The 22,782-nt window shown below is 35.1% G+C and overlaps 1 protein-coding gene across 1 annotated transcript in view; it reads right to left on the bottom strand.

The window, feature by feature from the left end:
* The window catches only part of fab1 (1-phosphatidylinositol 3-phosphate 5-kinase fab1), a 757,444-nt gene that overhangs the window by 297,695 nt on the left and 436,967 nt on the right, over positions 1-22,782 (bottom strand). The window contains exons 28-29 of the mRNA XM_090401892.1: positions 18,502-18,589; positions 4,455-4,536 (exon numbers count right to left, since the gene is read on the bottom strand). Of these exons, the coding sequence (XP_090258018.1) occupies positions 4,455-4,536; positions 18,502-18,589 (170 nt within the window). The remainder of the gene's footprint in view (positions 1-4,454; positions 4,537-18,501; positions 18,590-22,782) is intronic.

The following is a 22,782-nucleotide window of genomic DNA, read 5'->3' as shown; positions in this document are numbered from 1 at the left end:
GTTTATAAGGGAGAATACAAACTTTATTTTTTATTTTCAAAATGATCTTTTAGATCTCCTGTGATGGATTGGATATAAACACCTCAGTCTTATCCTTTCACAAAGTGGTTATAATCCAAAAAAGGTAGAGAACAACCAAAATAGGTTGACAGTCAGAAAAAAAAAAAAAAAAAAAACAGTAACTAATAGGAGCATTAACACTTCTTATATTCAATAAAGAGTGAAAACTCTAAATAAGTGGCATTTATAAGTTCTTAAACAGATCACATGATCATAGCATATTTAAAAGATGCTTTGTAAGGCTTTCCCTTGTTTTTGTGGGTAAAATGTCAGAATTCATGACTTGACCAGTTATTACTGATCTTACCGATGACATTTTGATTATTGTCAGAATTACAGTAGCAGCAGCCAGTATAATTATAATTATCTAGAAATATAACTTGAAATGCTAAACCCAGGAACCATTTAAATGCTTAAAAGTTCAAAATATATTCTAAATACACTGTACTGCACTGGCAGAAGAAATCCAATTTATTGTTAATTTTATTTATTTATTTTTATTTTTATTTTTGAAGCTGTTATCTATAAAAGGGTTGTAAACCTATACTATATTAGTATCATCATTGGATTAAGAATTCTTTATTTTTTAAAATATTTTTTATTTATTTTTTTTACACATTCCAGAAATTCTGTTCTAGAGACCAAATACAGAGCTATAAGTTATTTCAGGCTTCCGATAAGCAGAATAGTAGTCTCACACAGGGTAAAGATATTCATCACCTATCTAAATTCTACTTGAACCTGTAGGCTGCTGAGATATATCAACCACTCTGTCAACTAAGCTGGCAATATTTATTTTATTTTATAATAAACAATATAATATAATATATATATATATATATATATATATAAAATTTATTTTTTAACAAACATTATTCTCTAAGATGGTAGTATAATCTATATAAATCATTTACAATGAATGGTATACATCATTCACTGCTTTTTTCAATAAGAAATATATACACATTTTAACAGACTAAGTAAGTGTTTGTTTGTGTTCTATGTTTATCTGATAGGTGCATGTCTTCTGTAACTGTTTTGTTTAAAGATAATCATTTAATTTTAAGCAGGATAAAAATGAATTTGATACTGAAAAGAAAAAAAAAGTACAAACGTTTTAAAAAGAATCAAAACTGAACAGCTCTCAGAGATGAACTGTACATTTAAATATATAAATAATAATATTATTATTAACATTTGACCTCCATGGAGTGAGACACTCATCATGGGAGGTCCACACTATTGTACACAGTGTTCATCCGACCATACCGTAAACTGATTCAACGTGTCACAATGCCACTTGATCAAATGCTTTCGATATATCAGGGGAGGGGGTTCTCTGAGAGTCCCCAAATCTTTCTGAGATCTGATGTACTATGACATAATTCATATTGGTGGTTACTAATAATCAGTAGGTGATAACCAATGGGTCTCTAGGTAGTGAAGAAGCCAGTTGTTGATGGTCGTTTCCATTACTTTTGATGGTTTTGAGGTGAGGGCAAAGGGAGACAATAGTTATCTGGCTGACTTTTACCTCTTTTTTTAGGTGCAGCTATGTAGGTAAAAGCTGGGTTTCCAAGATACGGGATGATGCCAGATGAGCAGAACGCTCATAAAAGTGATACAGGATGGATGTGAGTTCTAGAGTACAAGTTCTTTCAACAACTGGAGGGATACTATCAGGGGGGGCATTTAGAATTTTTGTGATGTCATGCATATGAAAGATCAGAGGGGCACACTAAGGATAGTTTGTGGAATAGTAGAGAGAATTACCTTGTCGTCTAAGCAAGATTTGGAGAAAATTGATGGCAAGGTATTCCTTATCTTTAGGATACACTGCCATTATTCCATCAGGATGTGTGAGAGAGAGAGAGAGAGAGAGAGAGAGGGGGGGGGGAATGTGGAAACATAGTTGGGCAGAAGTTTTGATCACCTTCTGTCCTACTGTACACTTAGGTGTACAGTAGGACAGAATCCAGTAGAATCCCAGCAGAATACAGTAGGGTCAAACAGATGAGGATAATGTTATGTGGGAGAGTCAGCATGGATTTGATAAGGGATGTCCTTGTTTCAGTAATCTCACTGCCTTTCATAAATAAACAAGAGCAGATTTGATGAGATAAAAGGCATATGCTGCCATTTTTTTTGTATTTTACAAAGGAATTTGACAAGGTGACACTAATGATAGGCTGATATTTAAGTTACAACATGAGTTTAGATATTAGGTTAGTACACTGGCTAGAGATTGACTATCTGATTGATAATCAATCGCCAGTCAATGTAGGAACTGAATATTCCCCCCCACCTATAATCAGTGGATTGTAGGGGGATATTCAGTTGTTTGCAGTAGACATGAACCTGGGAAGAGATATTAGTAACAGTTTGAACATGGTGGATTTCAGAAGGATTTGAAGAAGCTTAATAAATGAAAGGGGAATGTCAGTTTAATGCAACTAAATGCAAAGTCTTGAAATTTGGGATCCAATGATAGGAAGCTGGTACTCTGTTGGTGGAACTATACTACAGGAAGTAGATAAGAAAAAGGGTATAGGGGTGATGAGTGATAGAAATTTGAAGTTTAGGAGACATATTGTAAAATGGTGAAGGTAACATGGTGAAGTACAATATTCCAGGTATGACCATTCAGGGCTTTATATAATGAAATACCACTTGTTTATCTCTGCTGGCAATACCGAGAAGAACACTTACCAGCAAGATAAACAAGTGATGATTTCATTATATAAAGCCCTGAATGGTTATACCTGGAATATTGTACTTAGATCTTGGGGAATGATTTAAGTACAATATTTGAAGGAAATAAATTAATCTTGGAAAGGATACCGAAGTGAACAACAAAAATTATATCAATACTGTACAGTATTAGCTATGAGGCAAGACTGAGGGCATGGAGATTGCAGACCTTGATGTATGGTAGTCGAATGATATAATGAGACATTTCAACTGTTGAGAGGTAATTACAGAATTAACACTAGGGAGATATTTCATATGGTAGAACATGGGGAAGGAGCAAAGATAACAGGGCATCCCCATAAGTTATGAATTGAAATGATGAGAAGAGGATTTTTTGTATGGAGGACAGAATGAATTGTCTGACATGGTGATGTGAGCACACATGGTGAATGAGTTTAAGGAGTGGTATGATAGACTTTGTGTTATCTAAGATGGGCCTTACATGACAAGTCTTGTGACTCCATGGAGGTCCTGAATAATAATGATCATTTCTTTCATTTAGTTTTAAGAGAACAATATGAACAACAAAAAAGGATGTGCAAGAGGATGAAGTTGATCTTCAGGAGAATGGATGAGAATGGAATTATATTTGCAGAGAACTTTAGCTATATTTTCTGATGTCTATTAACATAAGGAGAAAAATGGTTTTGTGTGATCTTGTGTATTGCTTGAAGGAGAGAAGGGGGGGGGGCGAGGGAGCTGTTCCTCATTAGATTTTTGTCCAGTTAGGGAGTTGACTTATCCTTATTAGCTGTGCCCATCACTTTTTTTGGCTCTTCTTGGGCTAAGTGTTGGAGGCTAGCTGTTTGTCACTTGTGATTTATTGAACTTACTAACATTTTGCTGGTTTCTACTCTCCATCTTCAGATCGCAAATTACAACTATGACAAGCACTCAACTAAATAAATGTAGAAACAATTCACATTGTAATTGAAAACAAGCCTGCTTAACACAGCACCTTCTCTTGGTCAGATAACCATAAAGTTAATTTTGTGAAGCCAGGTTATCTGGTTTCAGAATGACTGATTCTGAGATCTTTGGCAATTAATGCAGCCATATTTGTTGAGAATTCATAGGTGATGCTGATTCTAAAAATAGTCACTCAGATCTATAGCAACTACTATGTAAGACTATGTCATCTTCCATTTAATCCTAAATGAAGGAATATCCAGAGAACAGTCTGCAAGTCAAGCCTTGCCACAGAAAACTGCAGATGTAATTTTTGTGTTCTTCAAGACAAATGTTAACTGATTTACCAGTCTGTTCGAAGTAGGATAAACTGCAAGTACAAGGAACTTTATGCACTCCAGGATGTGCAAGAGGATGAAGTTGATTCAAGAGAATGGATGATAGTAGCTAGTTGAATGAATGATTTGAAATTGGAATGGAGATCATATTTGCAGAGAGCTTTAGCTATATTTTTTGATATCTATTGAACATAAGGAGAAAAATGGGTTTGCTGTGATCTTGTGTTGTTGCTTGCAGGAGGAGAAGCATGTGGTATTTTATCTATAGAATTTATAGAAAAGAGAGCTAAAGTTATAGAAAATGTGTACAAAAATATACAAGTATCTTAAAATGTCCAGATAGAAATATTAGGTGAAAGTCCTTCCAATGTACAAAGGATTTATGTAACCACCTACTTCAGTTGGTTTGGAGGGCTGGGATGTTGCTTTTGGAGCAGATTTTTCCTCTTTTTTACTTGTTGCTATGAAGTCTTGTATCCTAAAAATATAAGTAACAAAAAATTCTAAACATCAAAGGATGTACTCTACTAATTAATTTTTCTAAAAGTATACTGATAAATCAGAGAAGGAGGAGGATTTAATACATCAACAACACTTTTTATCTCATTTTAAATTAATATATTAAAAATAGGCTGCATGTGAAAATAAAATCTTAGCTTTAGACAATTTTCCAAACAATATAAGTTAACAGTTTTGCTATATATCATAATATAGTTTTCAAAACTAATGAGTTCCCCTAATTAGCCATTGTTATTCAGTTGACTTCCACATGTAGCTAATTATTCATATGATTAAATATGATCTTAAGGTTGGCACTGTCTTGATAACATACATATACTGCCAATACCAATGCAATACAGAAATATTATAATACATTTGATGTCTGATCCATGTTTGACCTAGAGCAAAGTTCCTAGATTACCTCCAGCTCACCCATGGTGCTAAACTGCTACAAGTATGTGGTATTGTCTTAATACATACTGTGTTAAATGTGAACTAAATGTTAAATACAGTAATACTTAATTTATCCAGCCCCTGAATGACATAACGTCTCTTAATGATATTTGCCATAAAAGCAGTTTTGCCATTTTATTTATTTTATTTTTAATAAAAGGGATCAACTATAAGTTTCAGTGGTTATATATTTCAACCATAATGTGAAATAATATTCATTAATTAACCTAGGATTGTTGCTCTGATAGCAGAAATATAACCATACTTTGTTAATTTTTTTGAACTATGCTATCCAGTTGGGTTATTCTTGGTTATAGATTTGTTTCAATGCTAGTTGTTATAATGGTTTGGCCTTATTACTGAAATCAGCAAAAATAAATAAAATTAAGCAAAACCATTTAAAATTCGATTTATCATCATTATAATTAACTTCCTGATATGCACCCTAAAGAGAGGGCAGGATAGGATAATATGATAGTACTACATGAAGAGTTACAACAATACTAACTTACTACAGACAATTTCCTAACAATTAGTCAGTCATCAGAACTCCAATGTTGTTGGATCTTGTATTCTGATCTTCTAAGCATTTCCAACTGAATCAATCCTTACATCTTAGTCTTCCCCTGAACCTCTTTCCTGCATTTCTAGAATTAAACACTTATTTCACTAACCTTTCCTCTTCTATTTTGTTTAAGTGACCATACCACCTGAGATTGGGCCTGCTCAAACACCTGAATGCTAACAACATCAAATTCCTTCCTAAAATTGATGCCATTGAATTCATCTGTACCCCCTCCCCCCCTAATTTTCTCAGAACTCTCATGTCTACAGTCTCTAGTCTTTATCAAGTGTTTTATTTCTGCTCTCATCCATAAGTTAAAACTGATTTGAACACTGTCTTCTGTACAGCTAGTTTAGTGTTTTGGCTAATTTTTCTCATATTTCACATACATTTATTCAGTTGCCATTCTGCAATACTGCCTTTACTAATTATGTTACCTATTTCCATATTTAATTTGGCATCTTCACTAAAAATCATGCCTATATGTTTGAAGTTTTTTATTTGTTCCACAGATTTTTCCATTTCAGATGGAGACATTTACAATGTTCCTGCCCATTTTCATAGCCTTTGTCTTTTTTTGCTGCTGATTTTTAAGTAAATTTAATGCAGCACTCTTTTATTATTTTTTTATTTTGGAGGATAAAATGACATGCAAAAAGTAAAGAGCTCAGATTAACATATCCAATTTTGACATCAGGGTTAATTCCATTTCTTCATAAAATGATCCATATAGATGAAGAATAACAATGTAGATAGCATGCACCCTTGTCTGATTTTACCTCAAATAATCATCTTGTACTTCCTAAAAGAAACTAATACTACACTATTTTAGTCTACAAAGCAAAGCAAAAACTTTGGTCCTACAGATTTTTTAATTTAAACTTGTCAAGAAATTATATTCTCGTTTAATCCTTTATCCAAGCATAAGAAAACAAAGTTTGCACATGAAATATCAACACGATTAGCCAATTTGCATACAGAGGTTGATGACATCACATCATCTGCCTTAGTATCCCATAATGCAAAGTGCACATATCTTCAGACGTGTATAATGCCATGCATTATAGGAGGGGCCACTATCTATACTGCTTTTGACCAAAAACTCTTGAGTGATCTACAAGATTTTGATAATCTCACTGAGTGACCCTAATGGATCACTACTAAACTTATAACTCTGATGTGAATCATTCCAGGACAGGAAACTCAGCAATGGCCTCACACAGGCAACAAAAGCCTGCCAACAAGCAGAACTGCTCTACTCGCAAGGATGCAAGCAAACAAGCACAAAGACAAACATTATTAAATGTCATCAGTTGAGCCAGACCCAAAAGAGATACCAAGATTATAATGCAGAAATCACATACTTACATATATATAAGTGGTAAAATGGTGCAGCACCATATTATTAAAATACTATGGATTAGAGATAGATGTATAAAGTTTTTTCACTTGGCCATAAATTGAATTAAACTTAACAAGAAATTATATTTTGATTCTTTGTTTATGGAGAAAGGTGACCGGCAGGCACACGAACGGTATAAAGCACAGGCCAGAAGGGTAACGAGTGTGGTAAGAAAAGCAAAAAAGGATTACGAAAGAACATTGGCCATGCAGGCTAAAGAGAATCCTAAACAGTTTTTTAGATATGTAGCAAGTAAAAGGAAAAATGTACATGGCAGAATGATTTTAAAGAATGCCGATGGTAGGGAGATAACTGAATCAGTTGATATAGTTGAGTTACTGAGTGAGCACTTTGCAAGAATATATCATCCAGGTGGTGACATTGCAGAAACGAATGTACCAGTAGATTATACGGGAATCGTGGTGAATGAAGTGGAGGTGAGTAGTCTATTGCATAACCTCAATGTCAATACATCTGTGGGATTGGATGGTATACCAGCACGTGTTGTACGAGAAGCAGCTAAAGAATTGTCGGTACCCTTGACCATTTTGTTTAATCTGAGTCTCGAGTCTGGGTTAGTCCCGAGGGGGTGGAAAGAGGGGAAAATAGTTCCACTGCATAAAGGTGGTTCCAAGACTGCTGTTGTAAATTACCGACCGATTAGCATATCAGGAATCATTGTCAAGGTCTTAGAGAAATTAGTCAAGAAAAGAATACAGGATTGGATAGATGAAAATGGGATATTGTATGGGGGACAACATGGTTTTGTGAAGGGTAGATCATGCCTCTGTAACTTGCACATGTTTTATAACACAGTGACGGCTGAACTGCATAAGGGTAATGGGTTTACAGTAATACTACTGGACCTTGCCAAGGCTTTTGACAGGATACCACATGGAACCCTAATCAGTAAACTGGAGCAGATGGGGATAGATATAGGGTTGGTGAGATGGATAGGAGGGTGGTTGAAGGAGAGATACCAGAGAGTGGTTTATTCAGGAGTGGAGTCTAAAAGACGGCTTGTGACTAGTGGAGTACCACAGGGCTCTGTTCTTGGACCACTGCTTTTCAATTTGTTCATCAATAATATAGGAAAGGATTTGAGAGGAAGTGTTCACTTGTTTGCTGATGATGTAAAGTTGGGTAGAGCAATTATGAGTGCACAGGATGTCAAAATTTTACAGGATGATTTGGATAGTTTGGAGGACTGGGCTAGGAAAAATGGATGTCAATTTAATGTGCCAAAGTGTAAAGTTATGCACTTTGGGGTGAAAAGAATAGCAGCAGTATATCGCATTGGTGGAACCGTACTCCAGGAGATTGATGAGACCAGGGATTTGGGGGTGTTGGTGGATAGGGAATTGAAGTTTAGGGGGCACACTGCAAAAGTGACTAAAACAGCTCACCAAATCACTTGGCTTCTGAAAAAAACTTTAACATGCAGAGACAAACAAGTTGTTGTTGTTCCTCTGTATCGAGCCTTGATAAGACCCCATCTGGACTACTGTGCCCAGTTATGGACACCAGGGTTTCTTCGTGATGGGGAGGAAGTGGAGAGGATCCAGAGACGAGTGACCAAGATGATAGCAGGTCTGTGGAATGAACCTTATGAGAATAGGTTGAAGATTTGTGGGTTACAGAAATTGGTTGATAGGCGAAGGAGGGGTGATATGATTGAGACATTCAAATTACTGAAGGGTTTCTATAAGATTGATCCAGAAGATATTTTTGAAAATATGACTGGTGGTGGGAGGAATAGGGGGCCATGAATGGAAATGGGCAAGAGCGTGGTTGACAAGGGTGTTAGAGCTAGGTTTTTTACTTGGAGAGTAGCGAATGAGTGGAATAAGCTTCTGGAGTCTGTTGTGGGTGCTACGACCGTGAATGAATTCAAGGCAAGGTATGATAGATACTGTGTCTGTGTGAATGTTGAATAGTTGTTCTTGACATGATGTTAGGGCCTCCCTCGATGAGTCTGTTGACTCCTTGGAGTTGCCCAGAACAATAATAATAATAATAATAATTTCTTTATCCAAGTGTAAGCTCAAGGTTTGCACGTGAAGTATCCCCATGACTAGGTTATTTGTATATAGAGGGTGACTTCTGAATTAATTCAACCTTGTACAGAAGTTGAATATCAAGCAAGGTTGATATTCAACCTCTGTACATCTGTCTGGCTCCAGCTGATGAGATTTCAATAAAGGTTAGTTGTAATGTATTCCATATATTTCATTATGGAATACATTACAACTGATGTGAAGTTCAGTCTCTATGTATAAGCCTAGTTGTGAAGATACTTCTTGCACAAACTTTGTTTGCTTACACTTGGATAAAGGATTACACAAGAGTTTAATTTATAACGAACTGAAAAAAACTCCCTACTAGAGACTTATGCATACCTTTCAAACTTTGGTACTTTGCATGCAAAAGTAAAATATCAAAAAAGAAAATTTTAACAACAACAAAAAAACAAAACAAAAAAAAACCCTATACTTTTCTTTTTTAACTCAGGAGCTTTAATCGTGAACTTCAGAATCGAATGGATCTTCTTACAGGTCACAGCCAAATGGCACTTTCCAAACTTTATATGAAATGTGACAATCTGAATTTTGCTTCGATCCTGCATCCCATTCTTAACTTCACATGATGCAACCTTCTAGCAGATATTCATCTGAATAGTAAATAAACGAGGATGGAATGGAATATTAAAACTATCAATCATCAATTGATAAATGTGAATCCAGCTAATTTCATGTATAAATATCATTTTGGAGGAGAAAAAAAGAAGTTGCTCAGAAAGTGGTAAAATCTAAAAAAAATTTTGGAGTCAATCAGGGGAAGTGTAGACGATGCTGCTGTGTACAAGAATAAGGTTAATCCAGGAACATAAAGTAGTCAGGAAAAGAAGAAATCTGTAGAAATTTCCGGAATAAGTAAATTTTTGTGTCCATAAATAATATATAGTAAATGTGAGGAAGCTAGGTCCAAATAAGACTAAAAAGTAGCTACACAAAAAGTTGAGCAAAGACACTGAGAAGAATATAAAAGGCGAATATCACAAAAGGATAAAAGTAATAAAGTACTTATAAATGTAGAAAAGAGTTAAAAAGGAATTCCCAATGAGGGATGCTTAAGGGTCAAAGCTGTATAACTAAGAGGACACCTCCACATAGCCTTCAAAGGAATGCAGAGAACCGAACAGGGCTTCTGACCTAACATCTAATCCTCACTTTCTCGTGGTGCACTCTGTTGAGTATCTACCTGGATACTGAACGACTGAGGATGGGCTGGCAATTTGGGATTGGGCCAACCAAATTGTATTCTTATTGGCTTAAACCAAAATACAAAATGATAGTACAGCATGACAAAATTATATGCCAGCTGGGACGTCGCCCGGTTAAACAAGCCCCTGCTGTTTTCACCAGGGAACCAGGCGAACAGCGAAAAGTCAGCTACTGGAACAAATCTGAAAAACACATCCCAACTCAACATCACCAGAATTAAAGATCTAGTACTATCAAAATAAGAAGCCTGAACAGCAAAGAACTGACGTTAGCTGAGGAATTAGATAAGTACCAGATCGACATAATAGGGGTGACTGAAACAAAAAAGACAAAAAATGGTGAGATCTTTCTAAGCAATAAATACAAAATGTTATATTCAGGTAATGACAATCAAGAAAAAGAAGGAGTAGCCATAGTATTCAACACAAAATATGAGGCTAATCTTGAATGGCAGGCAGTCTCAAGTAGAGTGATGTGGGCAAATATCTGAATAGGGAACTGGACGACGAGACTTATTTGTGCTTATGGTCCCACAGAAGGTTCGACTAAGGTAGAAGTGGATGAATTTTTTGAGGCTTTAGAGAAAGCAACTGACACAATGAAAAAGGAAAAGTTGGTCCTTGTTGGGGATCTAAATAGTAGAGTAGGAAATGATTGTCAGACATACAAAAATATTTTGGAAAAATTTGGAGAAAAGAGCAAAGCTAATAATAACAGCAAATATCTGTTGGATTTCTGCTCAGGACATGGACTGATTATTGCTAACACCATGTTCCAACATAAAAATGTGCACAAATTTACATGAAGAGAAGAGGCAAGGAATAAGAATAGTCTCATTGACTATGTTATTGTTGATAGTGATGTTTTCTCCCTGGTGAAGGATAGAGGATTTGAAATTGGAAGCGATCATTATTTAGTCTTGAGCAGGATAAAATTGAATTTCATATTGAAAAGAATAACATGTAAGAAAGTTTTAAAGCAAATAAAAGTTGAGCAGCACTCAGATGTGAACTGTAGACTAAAATACACAAAGATTATTGAAGAAAGAATGAAAGAGTTTGAGAACAGGAAACAGAAAAAGGTGAGGTTGTCTGCAAGGATAGAAAAATCAGAATTCCATTGTGGACACAGGAAGTAAAGAGGCAGTGAAAGAAAAGAAGAAAGCATATCAAAAGTTCTTGGCAAATAAGTCAGCTTGTGCTCTTAGAGAATACCGAGACAAATGTAAGAAAGCTAAACACTGAACAAAAGTCATGGGAGGAACATAGAAAATAAATATCAAGAAGGTGGCAAAATATTCTGGAGGTTGTTGAAGAAGCTTAGAAATGAAGGAAAGAGTACTGTAAAAGGAGTTAGAGTTGATAAGCGTGACATGAAAATGGGAGAAAAAGCTATCCTTGAAGTATGGAGTAATTATTTTGAAAAATTGCTAAATGAAACAAGCAGTGATAGCACAGTGGTAATAAACAATCAACAGGCATGCAGTCAGGAATACATATCCATACTTGAAGTAGAAAAAAGTCATGAAATGCTTGAAATGTGGAAAAGCAGCAGGAGTAGATGATGTTCGACCAGAAATGCTGAAGTATGGTGGTTATAAGTGTCTTACAGAGGCTGCACTGCATAGTTCAGAAAGCCTGGACAGAGGGACGAAATCCAGATAGAGCTCTCATAGTATCCACATATAAAAAGGGAAATAAAACTAATTGTGAGAATTTCAGAGGTATTTCCCTACTGAGTGTCCCTGGTAAAATTTATGCAAGTATACTTGAGAAACTGTTGAGAAGAATTGTGGAAGCAAAGCTTGGGTGAACAACAAGCTAGATTCTGGCCAAAAAGAGGTTGTCACGATCAGATCTTCACTTTACAACAAATAGTTGAGAAATCATGGGAATATGACAAAGATCTGTATTTAAGTTTTGTTGATATGGAAAATGCATATGACAAGGTGCCAATGGAGAAGCTATTCAATACGCTGCAGTTATATGGTGTCAATGGGACATTATATCAAGCAATACTTAGTCTTTATTTGAGTTGTAAGTCAGCTGTTAGAATTGAAGGAAGTACAGGAAGATGGTTTAATGTTAAATCTGGTGTGAGACAAGGATGTACATTATCCCCTCTGTTATTCATTATCAATATGGATCACATAATGAAGGAAAGTGGTATTAAACATGATAAGAAAATTGGAGGTGTTAATGTCAGTTAACATCTCCGATGTTAACTGACATTAACTCTTTGCTTTATGCAGATGATGTTATACTTCTAAATAAATCCACTGCAAGTGTGCAAGATTCCCTGACTAAAGTGAATAACTGTTGTAATAGATATGGTATGAAGGTCAGCAATAAAAAGACAAAGAGAATGAAAATAGGCAGAATCGTTGAAAATGTCAACTGCGTTGTCAACGGAACAAATATAACATTGCAGCTACTTAGGCACGATTTTTAGTGAAGATGGTAAATTAAATATAGAAATAGACAACAGATCAACAAAGCTGGTTTGGTAGGAAGTCAATTGAATAAATTCATATAGAATAAGAGAGAAATGAGTCGGAACACTAAATTAGCTGTATACAAGACAGTGTTCAAACCACCTTTAACTTATGGATCTGAGAGCTGGCCCAGAAGCAAAACACTTGACCAAAGATTAGAGACCACAGATATGAGAGTCCTGAGAAAGATTAGAGGAATGAACAGATGGCATCAATGCCAATATCATATTAAAATCGAGGATATCAGGCAAGAACTTGACATTGTCAGCATCCAGGAATGCGTTAGCAGAGCTAATCTCAGGTAGTATGGTCACTGAAATAGAATGGGAGAGGAAAGATTAGCAAAACAAGTGTTCTCTGCCAGGTTGGCAGGAAAATGACCCAGAGGAAGTCCAAGATATAGGTGGATTGATACGGTACAAAGTGCCTTAGACAATAGAAATATAAGATTTGATAATGTTGGAGTCTTGACAAGTAACAGACTGATTTGGAGGAAAATTGTAGATAGGAAGTTAGTAATGATGTAATTTTTTCATGTAGTACTATCATATCCTGTACACCCCTTGAGGGTACATGGCAGGAATTCAATGATGATTCCCAATGATAAAGATGACATAATAAGTAAGATATAGATTGAAGAGAACATGAAAAACTAAGTACATTTTGTAATAAGATTTTTATAGTGACATTATTCATTATAACAACTCAGCTAACCCAGACTAGTTAGCCGAGTGAATGACACTACTTCTCTTCATTCAATAAGCTGTGGATTCATATCATATGTGAATAGGAAAGAATTTCATCACTAATGTGAGACCATCACCTGCTTACTGGGGACTGGAAATGGCTTAAAAAAATTCATGTTCAGTCTGGTCTCTAGAGTAGGGTTTCTAGATTATCTAATTCATATCTTACCCAAGATACTAATATATGCAGTATGCAGGTTTATAGGCTTTTGTGGGCGAGATACACACACACAGAAACACACAGACATTGGGGCATTTACAAATTTTGTTCTGCTAAAAATAGTCATATCGAACCAGAAATGTTGTTCATTAGGCACATTTAAATCCTGCATAATACCTGCATTCATTATCAAGAATAAAGATATTGGACAATATTTACAAATTACACAATTTTTACAACAAATTTTTGTAACATTTCCAAATTCTAGTAAAATCCATCTAGCCAAGTTATGGGACAACTGTGTACATATAGACACACATAAACAAATGTAATACATAAATTTTCCAAAATGTGCACAAAAACTGAAGACAAGGGCTAATCCATACATCTGGACTAATTAGATTGAAAATTATTAAATGAAGCAACCAATAATCAGTTTAGAATTTATGTGCAAGATGTGATTATATTCCTTGACGATAATAACATATTTAAACAGTGGAGGTAGAAAAAAAAAGTGCCAGCTAAACTGGAAAGATGGAGGAAAGTACTGGAAGAGAGAAGCATGAGACTGAGCAGAAGTAAGACAGAATATATGTGTTGCAAAGTGGATGGTAGCCAGGAGACAGATCTGGAGCTGAAAGGAAATATCATCAGGAAGGTTAGGGACTTTAGATACTTAGGTTCAACAGTGGAAGAGGATGGAGAGGCTGAGAAGGAAGTGGGATGCAGGATACACGTGGGATGGAGGAACTGGAGAGAGAGAGAGAGATGGCTGGAGTGTTATGTGATGAGAGTGCCGATCAATCTAAAAGGCAAAATCTATAGGACAGTAGTGAGATCAGCTATAATGTATGCTATGGAAACTGTGGCCCTGAGGAAAAATAACATCAGCAGGATGGAGGTAGCGAAGATGAGAATGCTTAGGTGGATGTGCGGTATGACCAGAAAGGATTATCTGAGAAATGACTATGTGAAGGGGAACAGTGAAAGTTACGAACTTAGGAGCGAAAATATAAGAGGCAAGGTCGAGATGGTTTGGTCATGTGATGAGGAGGAAGAACGAATATGTGGGAAGAAAAGTCATGCAGATGTAATAGGCAATGTGGAGAGCTTGCAAGGTGATTTAAATAGGCTGTCAGTATGGACAAAAGTTAATTGGTGTCAGTTTAATGTCACGAAATGTAAAGTTATGCATTTTGGGATAAACAGATTACAAGCTGCATATCACATTGATGGCACTGTACGCTAGGAAATTGATGAAGCTACAGATTTAGGAGTGGTGGTAGACAGAGAGTTAAAGTTTAGAGGACATATTGCTAAGGTAGCCAATAAGATTATTTGGCTAGTGAAGAACACATTAACAAGTAGAGATAAGGAAGTTGTAATTCTTCTTTATAAGGCCCTGATACGTCCACATCTGGATTACTGTACTTAAGTCTGGTCACCTGGATTTCTTGGGGATGAGGAAACAGTGGGGAGGATTCAGAGATGAGTGACAAAGATGGTGAGTGGCCTGTGGAATGTTCCTTGTGAGGATAGAGTGAGGGTGTGTGAACTGCAGAAGTTGGTTGATAGGAGAGAAAAAGAGGAGGTATGATAGAAACATTTAAGTTGCTTAAAGGGTTTTATTTTTTTTTTTTTTATTTTACACTAAATTAGCTGTATACAAGACAGTGTTCAAACCAGTTTTAACTTATGGATCTGAGAGCTGGGTTAGAAGTAAAACACTTGACCAAAGACTAGAGACCGCAGATATGAGAGTCCTGAGAAAGATTAGAGGCGTGAACAGATTGGCAATATCATATTAAAAATGAGGATATTAGGAAAGAACTTGACATTGTCAGCATCCAGGAATGCATTAGCAGAGCTAATCTCAGGTGGTATGGTCACTTAAATAGAATGGGAGAGGAAAGATTAGCGAAACAAGTGTTCTCTGCCAGGCTGGCAGGAAAACGACCCAGAGGAAGACCAAGATATAGGTGGATTGATACGGTACAAAGTGCCTTAGACGATAGAAATATAAGATCTGATAATGTTGGAGTCTTGACAAGTAACAGACTGATTTGGAGGAAAATTGTAGATAGGAAGTTAGTAATGATGTAATTTTTTCATGTAGTACTGTCATATCCTGTACACCCCTTGAAGGTACATGGCAGGAATTTGATGATGATGATGAAAGGGATTTATAGGATTAATGCAGAGGAAATGTTTCAGCACTTGGCTGGAGTCAGAACAAGGGATCATCCCTGGAAGTTGAATAAAGGTGTAGTTAGTAGGGGAGAGAGGACTAGAATTTTTGCTTGGAGTGTTGTGAACGAGTGGAATGGGTTGCCAGAGTAGGTTGTGAGTGCTTTGTTAATGGGTTCAAGGAGAGATATGATAGATTGTGTGGATAGATTGGGTCTCTCACAATGAGTCTTTGGACTCCATGGAGGTGCCCATATAATAATAATAATAATAAAAAGAATTAAAGTTGAGCAGCTTTTAGAGGTGAACTGTAGAGTTTACCATACAAATATTATTCAAGCAAAAATGAAAGCTTTTAAAAACAAGAAAGAAATCTTGAGTTTCAATGGCAAACTCTGAAGAAAACATTGAATAATTTAACTATAGAGTCATCTAGTTGAAGTCATTTGCAAGATTGCAAAATCAGAACTCCATGGTAGACACAAAACATTAAAGACATGGGTCTGAAAAAGAACAAACATATGAGTACCTAGCAAGTAAGTTGGTGAAGATGGCAAAATATTCTGGAAGCTATTGAAGAAGCCGAAATGGAGAAGAGTGTCGTAAAAGGGATAAAAGATAATAAAGAAACCGAATGTGATGATATTTTGGATATTGGGATTAATTACTTTGAAGAAATATTAGTGAATGAAATAATCAGTTATAGACTGTGCCTTTCCAGTCAGCTGTGCCAACAGGTGCCTTTCCTTCAATTCTATGTAGAACTACATATACTCTATTCTACGTAGAAAATAGAGTCAATTCTATCTACTCTACATAGGATTACACAGGAGTCCTGTGAAATTCTTATCAACCACTCTAATCTTAACAATAATGGTAGTCAAAATATCCTCAGGATGGCACAAATTTAACCACATAATCTTTTGGTCTAAGCCAGGGGTCGGCAACCTGCGGCTCTTTGGATGTGAAGCTGCGGCTCTTCAGTTCCATACGCAAATATTATTTATTTTATCAAAAAAAAAAAAATTTTAAAAATCGTTCTGAATCGATTAACAAGGATTAGGCACCGATTCTATCTCTCAGCCACTTGTACTTGCTTTTCACCGCACCCCTCCCCCGTGACACGCATCGTCACTGTCGTCAGTCCGTCGGAAACTCTCGGAAGTTTATATGTTTGGCAATTTTCATTGATTTCGGCATAGCTGGGCATAATACCTTTACTCGTAAACTAAGTATCTAATATTTGCCAAAATTAAAAAAAAAAACTAAAATGTGCAGACCGCGCCGTGATAAACACGTTCTGACAAGTCTGTTCGTGCCAGTCGGCGATCACCGCACACGGGAGGTGACCATAGATGCGACGAAACTATGTACTTATATTCAATCAGTACGTGAGAGAGTAAGATAAACAGTGTTTCATGTCTAAATTATTTATTTTAATAATTAAATTATTAGAGAATTATTTATTTTATTTAGGTAGGTATTTTTAATTGGGAAATATCGTTGTAAAATGTTTTTTGATAAATTATATTTCATTATGCCCAGCTTCTCGTATCCGCTAAAACAGTACAAGATAGAATAGCTAAAATGTCTTCAAATGTAACATATTTGCAGGTGGAAGATATTCAACTTTCTTCTGCCTTATCACTTGCTATAGATGAGTCTTGCGACATAAAAGACACGGCACAAGTTGCCCTTTTTGTCAGGTATATGTCTTCCCAAGGTCCAAAAGAAGAACTTCTAGGATTGCTACCGCTCTCGGGACAAACTAGAGGGGAAGATATAGCGAATGCCGTGCAAAAATGCCTTGAAGACAATAAGATCTTGTGGCTCTTTAAAAACTTTGAAATTTTGTAAATTGTAATTTTTGACTCTTCCGACTCAAAAGGTTGCCGACCCCGGGTCTAAGCATTAAATTATGGATTACACCACCACTTTTGTTGTATTAAAACTAGCTATATGAATTTCTCTTCTGATGATGTTATAAACAGAATATAGCTTTGATGTAGTTTTTTTTTTTTCACTAGAGGTCAGGCCAGTAGAATAATGGTTGATCAAATCGTTTTCACTTTGGCATACTGTCTGAAATGTAATATAGCTTGTCTTTGTATATATGTGTATATTCCTGATGATGACCTTAATATGAAGGTTGAAAAGTTGGGAAATTAAAGTAATTATTCCTAACATGGTTGTAGTCTCCATAATTTTACTGAAATGGATGCAGATCACTGTGTAATACTAAAGGAAATGAAGATATTAGGATGGAACTTGTCATTAGCATTTATGAATGTGTGAGCTAATTGTATGATGTTATAGTCACTTAAGCAGAATGGGAGAGGAAAGGTTAGAAACAAGTATTTGATGTCAAGATGGCAGGAAAAAACCAGAGGAAGACCAAGATCTAGGTGGGTAGGTAGGTAGATTAATGAAATCAGAAGGTCCTCAGAAGACAGAAATATAAGATATGACAATATTGGAGTGTGCTGACAGACTAATTTGAAGAAAAATTGGTAATAGGATAATGTAAACTTAGTTGTGTGGTATTAACAATATCCTGCATAGCCCTTAAGGTATATATCAGAAAACTGATGATGAGGCCTTCTCAAGAATTCCTTTTATGAATGCAGATGAAACCTTCCTGAAATACCTACCTAGTATTCCATAGATGAACTGCTTCTGCAATATGCCTTTTTAGAAACACAACACTATCTGCTATTTTCCACATCAAGCTGCACACTTCTATGAATGGTAAATACAGTTATATGAGAACAACTTTGATAGGATACATTTATTTGATTTAAAATACAGCATAAACATAATTTTTAAATAAGTGAAAGTTACTTTCAGATTTTAAGATAATACCAAAAAAAAAAAAAAAAAAAAGAAACAAACAAGGATATCATGAAATATACAGTTTTAACATAATTAAACTTTTTATTAAAACAAAAGTTTAATTTTCAAACAATAATCAAAACATGTCTTATTTTAAGTCAATTTAAATATTTAAATTGAATATGGACAACACTTAATGAGGTGGCATAAAAAATACAGCACTTATTACATATTATTTCATTATTTACATTTGTATATGAATAAACAGAATGCAAACTTAGATATAACAACTGATCCAGACTAGTGTGATTATATATTAATTTATCATAAGGATAAATGCATTGAAGCTATGAAGTTTATGTACAAATCTACAAACACTCAGAATTATTAAGTTACTTTAAACTGCATTATACTATAATCAATATCATGTTTTTATTTATAATAAAGGCAAAAGCACTTTTTTTTTTTTTTTGTTTAAAGACAATTCCTTTTACAAAAATAATGCATTTTTACTATGGATGGATTAATAATTAGATAACCTGGGAATTCTGCTGCTGAAAAACTTGGAACTTTTTCAGTAAGGAAATACCGTGAGTAGACATATTATTTACAATTATAATAATGGAATTAACTCATGTAAAATATTCTTTATTAGTAGAATTTTCACCTCAGTATCACAGACATCATCAGTACAAGTACAAAGGCTAATTAAACAATAACTGACATATTCACAAGGCACCATATAAGTAGCTAATGTAAGATAACTAAAAAAGGTCACTAAATTTCCTAAATTTATGGAACAAAACAAAAGTCATTCACAAAGGTCGGTTCCTCATGGAATGGCTTTACAAAGAAATTTATAAATTTCTTTGTAGAGTACTATCTCCCCTTTGTGGGAGATAGCACTCTATAAATCAGCCGATCTTTCCTAACTTTTGTAATTGTATGCACATATAGTGTATTTTTTGTTTTTAATAAGTTTAGGAAATTTAATGGTTATCTTACATTAGCTACTTAGGTGGCACCTTGTGAATATGTCAGTTACTGTTTAATTAGCCTTTGTATTGATGATGACTGTGATACTAAGGCGAAAATTCGACTAATAAAGAATATTTTACGTGAGTTAATTCCGTTATTATAATTGTAAGTAACAGTGATCTTACATTAGAAAATGGAGTTCATCTATCATTTAAAGAAATTCTCATAAATAAATGCTGCAATGAGATTTAAATGCCTATAGATGCTGAAAAGTAGAAGAGCTATTAGCTTCGCTAACCAGGCTAGCAGATATAGTTCTGGAATGACTTTTAATGGGATTATATTGATCAAGTGCATATAATAAACAACTATGTTATACCAACTAGTTTCACCAACTAAGGCTGTTGGCATCTTCAGGGTACATAACTGACGTAAGGCACTAAAAAGTAAAAAAATGTTACAAACTATAATCAACTGATTCCAATTATATTAAACAAAGAACATAGCGCGTACAATACATGCATAGAACGTGCATGATATCACTTGTTGTTATTTAGGAACGTTCTATAGTTGGCACTATAATTCCGTTCTGGCGAGTTAAGGGATCTAATAAGGGTCTTCCAGATCATGGGCAAGATTAGTCCTTGGTTCCTGTTAAGGTTTTGTATACAGCGGGCAACTGTTGTGGCCTCCTTAAAAATTTGCGAGCAGAAGTCCTCCTCCATGTAAGGATTTGTGCTTGTTTCCCACTCTATGGTATGGTTCGTTATTGAGAAATGAAAAGCTAACCCCGATTTTTCTTCTCTGTTATTATTGACGTCACCTATGCGTTCTTTTTGCCTAATTTCAAGGCTCCCTGAAGTTTGGCCGATATAATTCAAGCTGCAAGAGCAATATTAAATAATTTATAAGTAATACAGATGTAGGTCTGTATTACTTAAAAATTAATTGTCATATTGGAAATTCTGAATTGCTGAAAAGTTTTAAATGCTACAATATATAGCAAACATATTAATGAAATTAACAGATATCACCTGTGCTCTCATTATCAAACTTAATAAAACCATCCAAACAATTTTGAGATGAATGAAGCCTCTTTCAACTCACTTCCAACGAATTAGAAAATGTCCATCAAATGCTTTTAAAGATGAATAATATGACAAGATATATTATATTCAAGGAAACAATAAGATTATTCACAATCACTTTTTTTTTGAAAGTTGAAATTTAACTTCTCTTTGTTGCAACAAAAGATCACAGTTCAGTATATTACATATACAGAATCTTCTTTCTCTATATTTCCCTAAATACAACATGGAGTTTGTCTTTAATCAAAAACTTTCAAATTAAAGTAGTCCTCTTTTTTTTTTTTTTTTTTTACCTTTTGAACTTGTAGCATCATTCCAAAATAGTAAATGTAAAAGTTAGGTAATTCTTTCTTCCAGGAAATTCACGAACAATAAAATTGACACTAATGCCATTTTAATTTATTAAAGTTTTATTCTGATGGTAAAACATGACAAAATTTCATGCCGGCTGGGGCGTCGCCCGGTTAAACAAGGTCCCCATTGTTTTCGCCAGGGAACCAGGGTGAACAGCGAAAAGTCAGCTACTGGAACAAATCTGAAAACACACCCCCAACTCAACATCACCAGAGTTAAAGATCGGTACTATCAACATAAGAAGCCTGATTGGCAAAGAAATGGAGCCAGCTGAGGAATTAGATAAGTACCAGATCAACATAATAGGGGTGACTGAAACAAAAAAGACAAAAACTGGTGAGATCTTTCTGAGCCATAAATACAAAATGTTATATTCAGGCAATAATAATTGAGGAAAAGAAGAAATAGCCATGGTATTCAACACTAAATACAAGGCTAATCTTCTTGAATGGCAGGCAGTCTCAAGTAGAGTGATGTGGGCAAATATCAGAATGGGAAAATGGACAATGAGACTTATTTGTGCCTATGGTCTCACAGAAGGTTCTACTAAGGTAAAAGTAGAGGAATTTTTTGAGGCTTTAGAAAAAGCAACTGACACAATGAAAAAGGAAAAGTTGCCCTTGTTGGGGATCTAAATAGCAGAATAGGAAATGATTGTCAGACACAAAAATATTTTGGAAAAATTTGCAGAAAAGAGGAAGGCTAATAATAATGGCAAATACTTGTTGGATTTCTACTCAGGACATGGACTGGTTATTACTAACATCTTGTTCCAACATAAAAATGTGCACAAATTCACATGGAGAGAAGAGGCAAGGAATAAGAAAAGTCTCATTGACTATGTTATTGTTGATAGTGATGCTTTCTCCCTAGTGCAGGACACCAGAGTGTACAGAGGATTTGAACTTGGAAGTGATCACTATTTAGTCTTGAGCAGGATAAAATTGAATTTCATATTGAAAAGAATAACATGTAAGAAAGTTTTAAAGCGAATAAAAGTTGAGCAGCTCTCAGATGTGAACTGTAGATTAAAATACACAAAGATTATTGAAGAAAAAATGAAAGAGTTTGAGAACAGAATCAAACTTTGGAGATTCAGTGGCAAGCCTTGATTGATTCAGCTAGAGAGGCATGTGTTGAAGGATAGAAAAATTAGAACTCCATGGTGGACATAGGAAGTTAAAGATACAGTGAAGGAAAAGAAGAAAGCATATCAAAAGTTCCTGGCAAATAAGTTAGCTTGTGCTCTTAGAGAATACAGAGACAAATGTAAGAAAGCTAAACACTGTGTAAAACTAGCTAAACAAAAGTCATGGGAGGACTTTGGCAAGAATATAGAAAATAAATATCAAGAAGGTGGCAAAATATTCTGGAGGTTGTTGAAGAAGCTTAAGAATGGAGGAAAGAGTGTTGTAAAAGGAGTTAACACAGCTAACAGTAGACTTCAATTTTACAGCCTCTACTATTCCCTAGTCACTCGATGCTTTATTTCAAGATTCGTGTGTCCTTGACAAGTTGTGTGTCCTTGACAGGTCGGCCCTGAAATTATATCTCAATTCAAGTATTGCTAGTCTAATTAATAGTCTCTCAGCTGTTTTCCGTAGCTATAATTGTTATTCTTCAACTTATTAGTTAACTGCTTCTCGACTAGTAGACTTTATTAGCTGCTTGAGTGACTTG

The sequence above is a fragment of the Typopeltis vanoorti genome, chromosome 12 (genome assembly GCF_054136105.1).
Source record: "Typopeltis vanoorti isolate ZY-2024b chromosome 12, IOZ_Tvanoo_1.0, whole genome shotgun sequence".
Taxonomy (NCBI): domain Eukaryota; kingdom Metazoa; phylum Arthropoda; class Arachnida; order Uropygi; family Thelyphonidae; genus Typopeltis; species Typopeltis vanoorti.
This window is presented reverse-complemented; position numbering and strand designations above follow the sequence as displayed.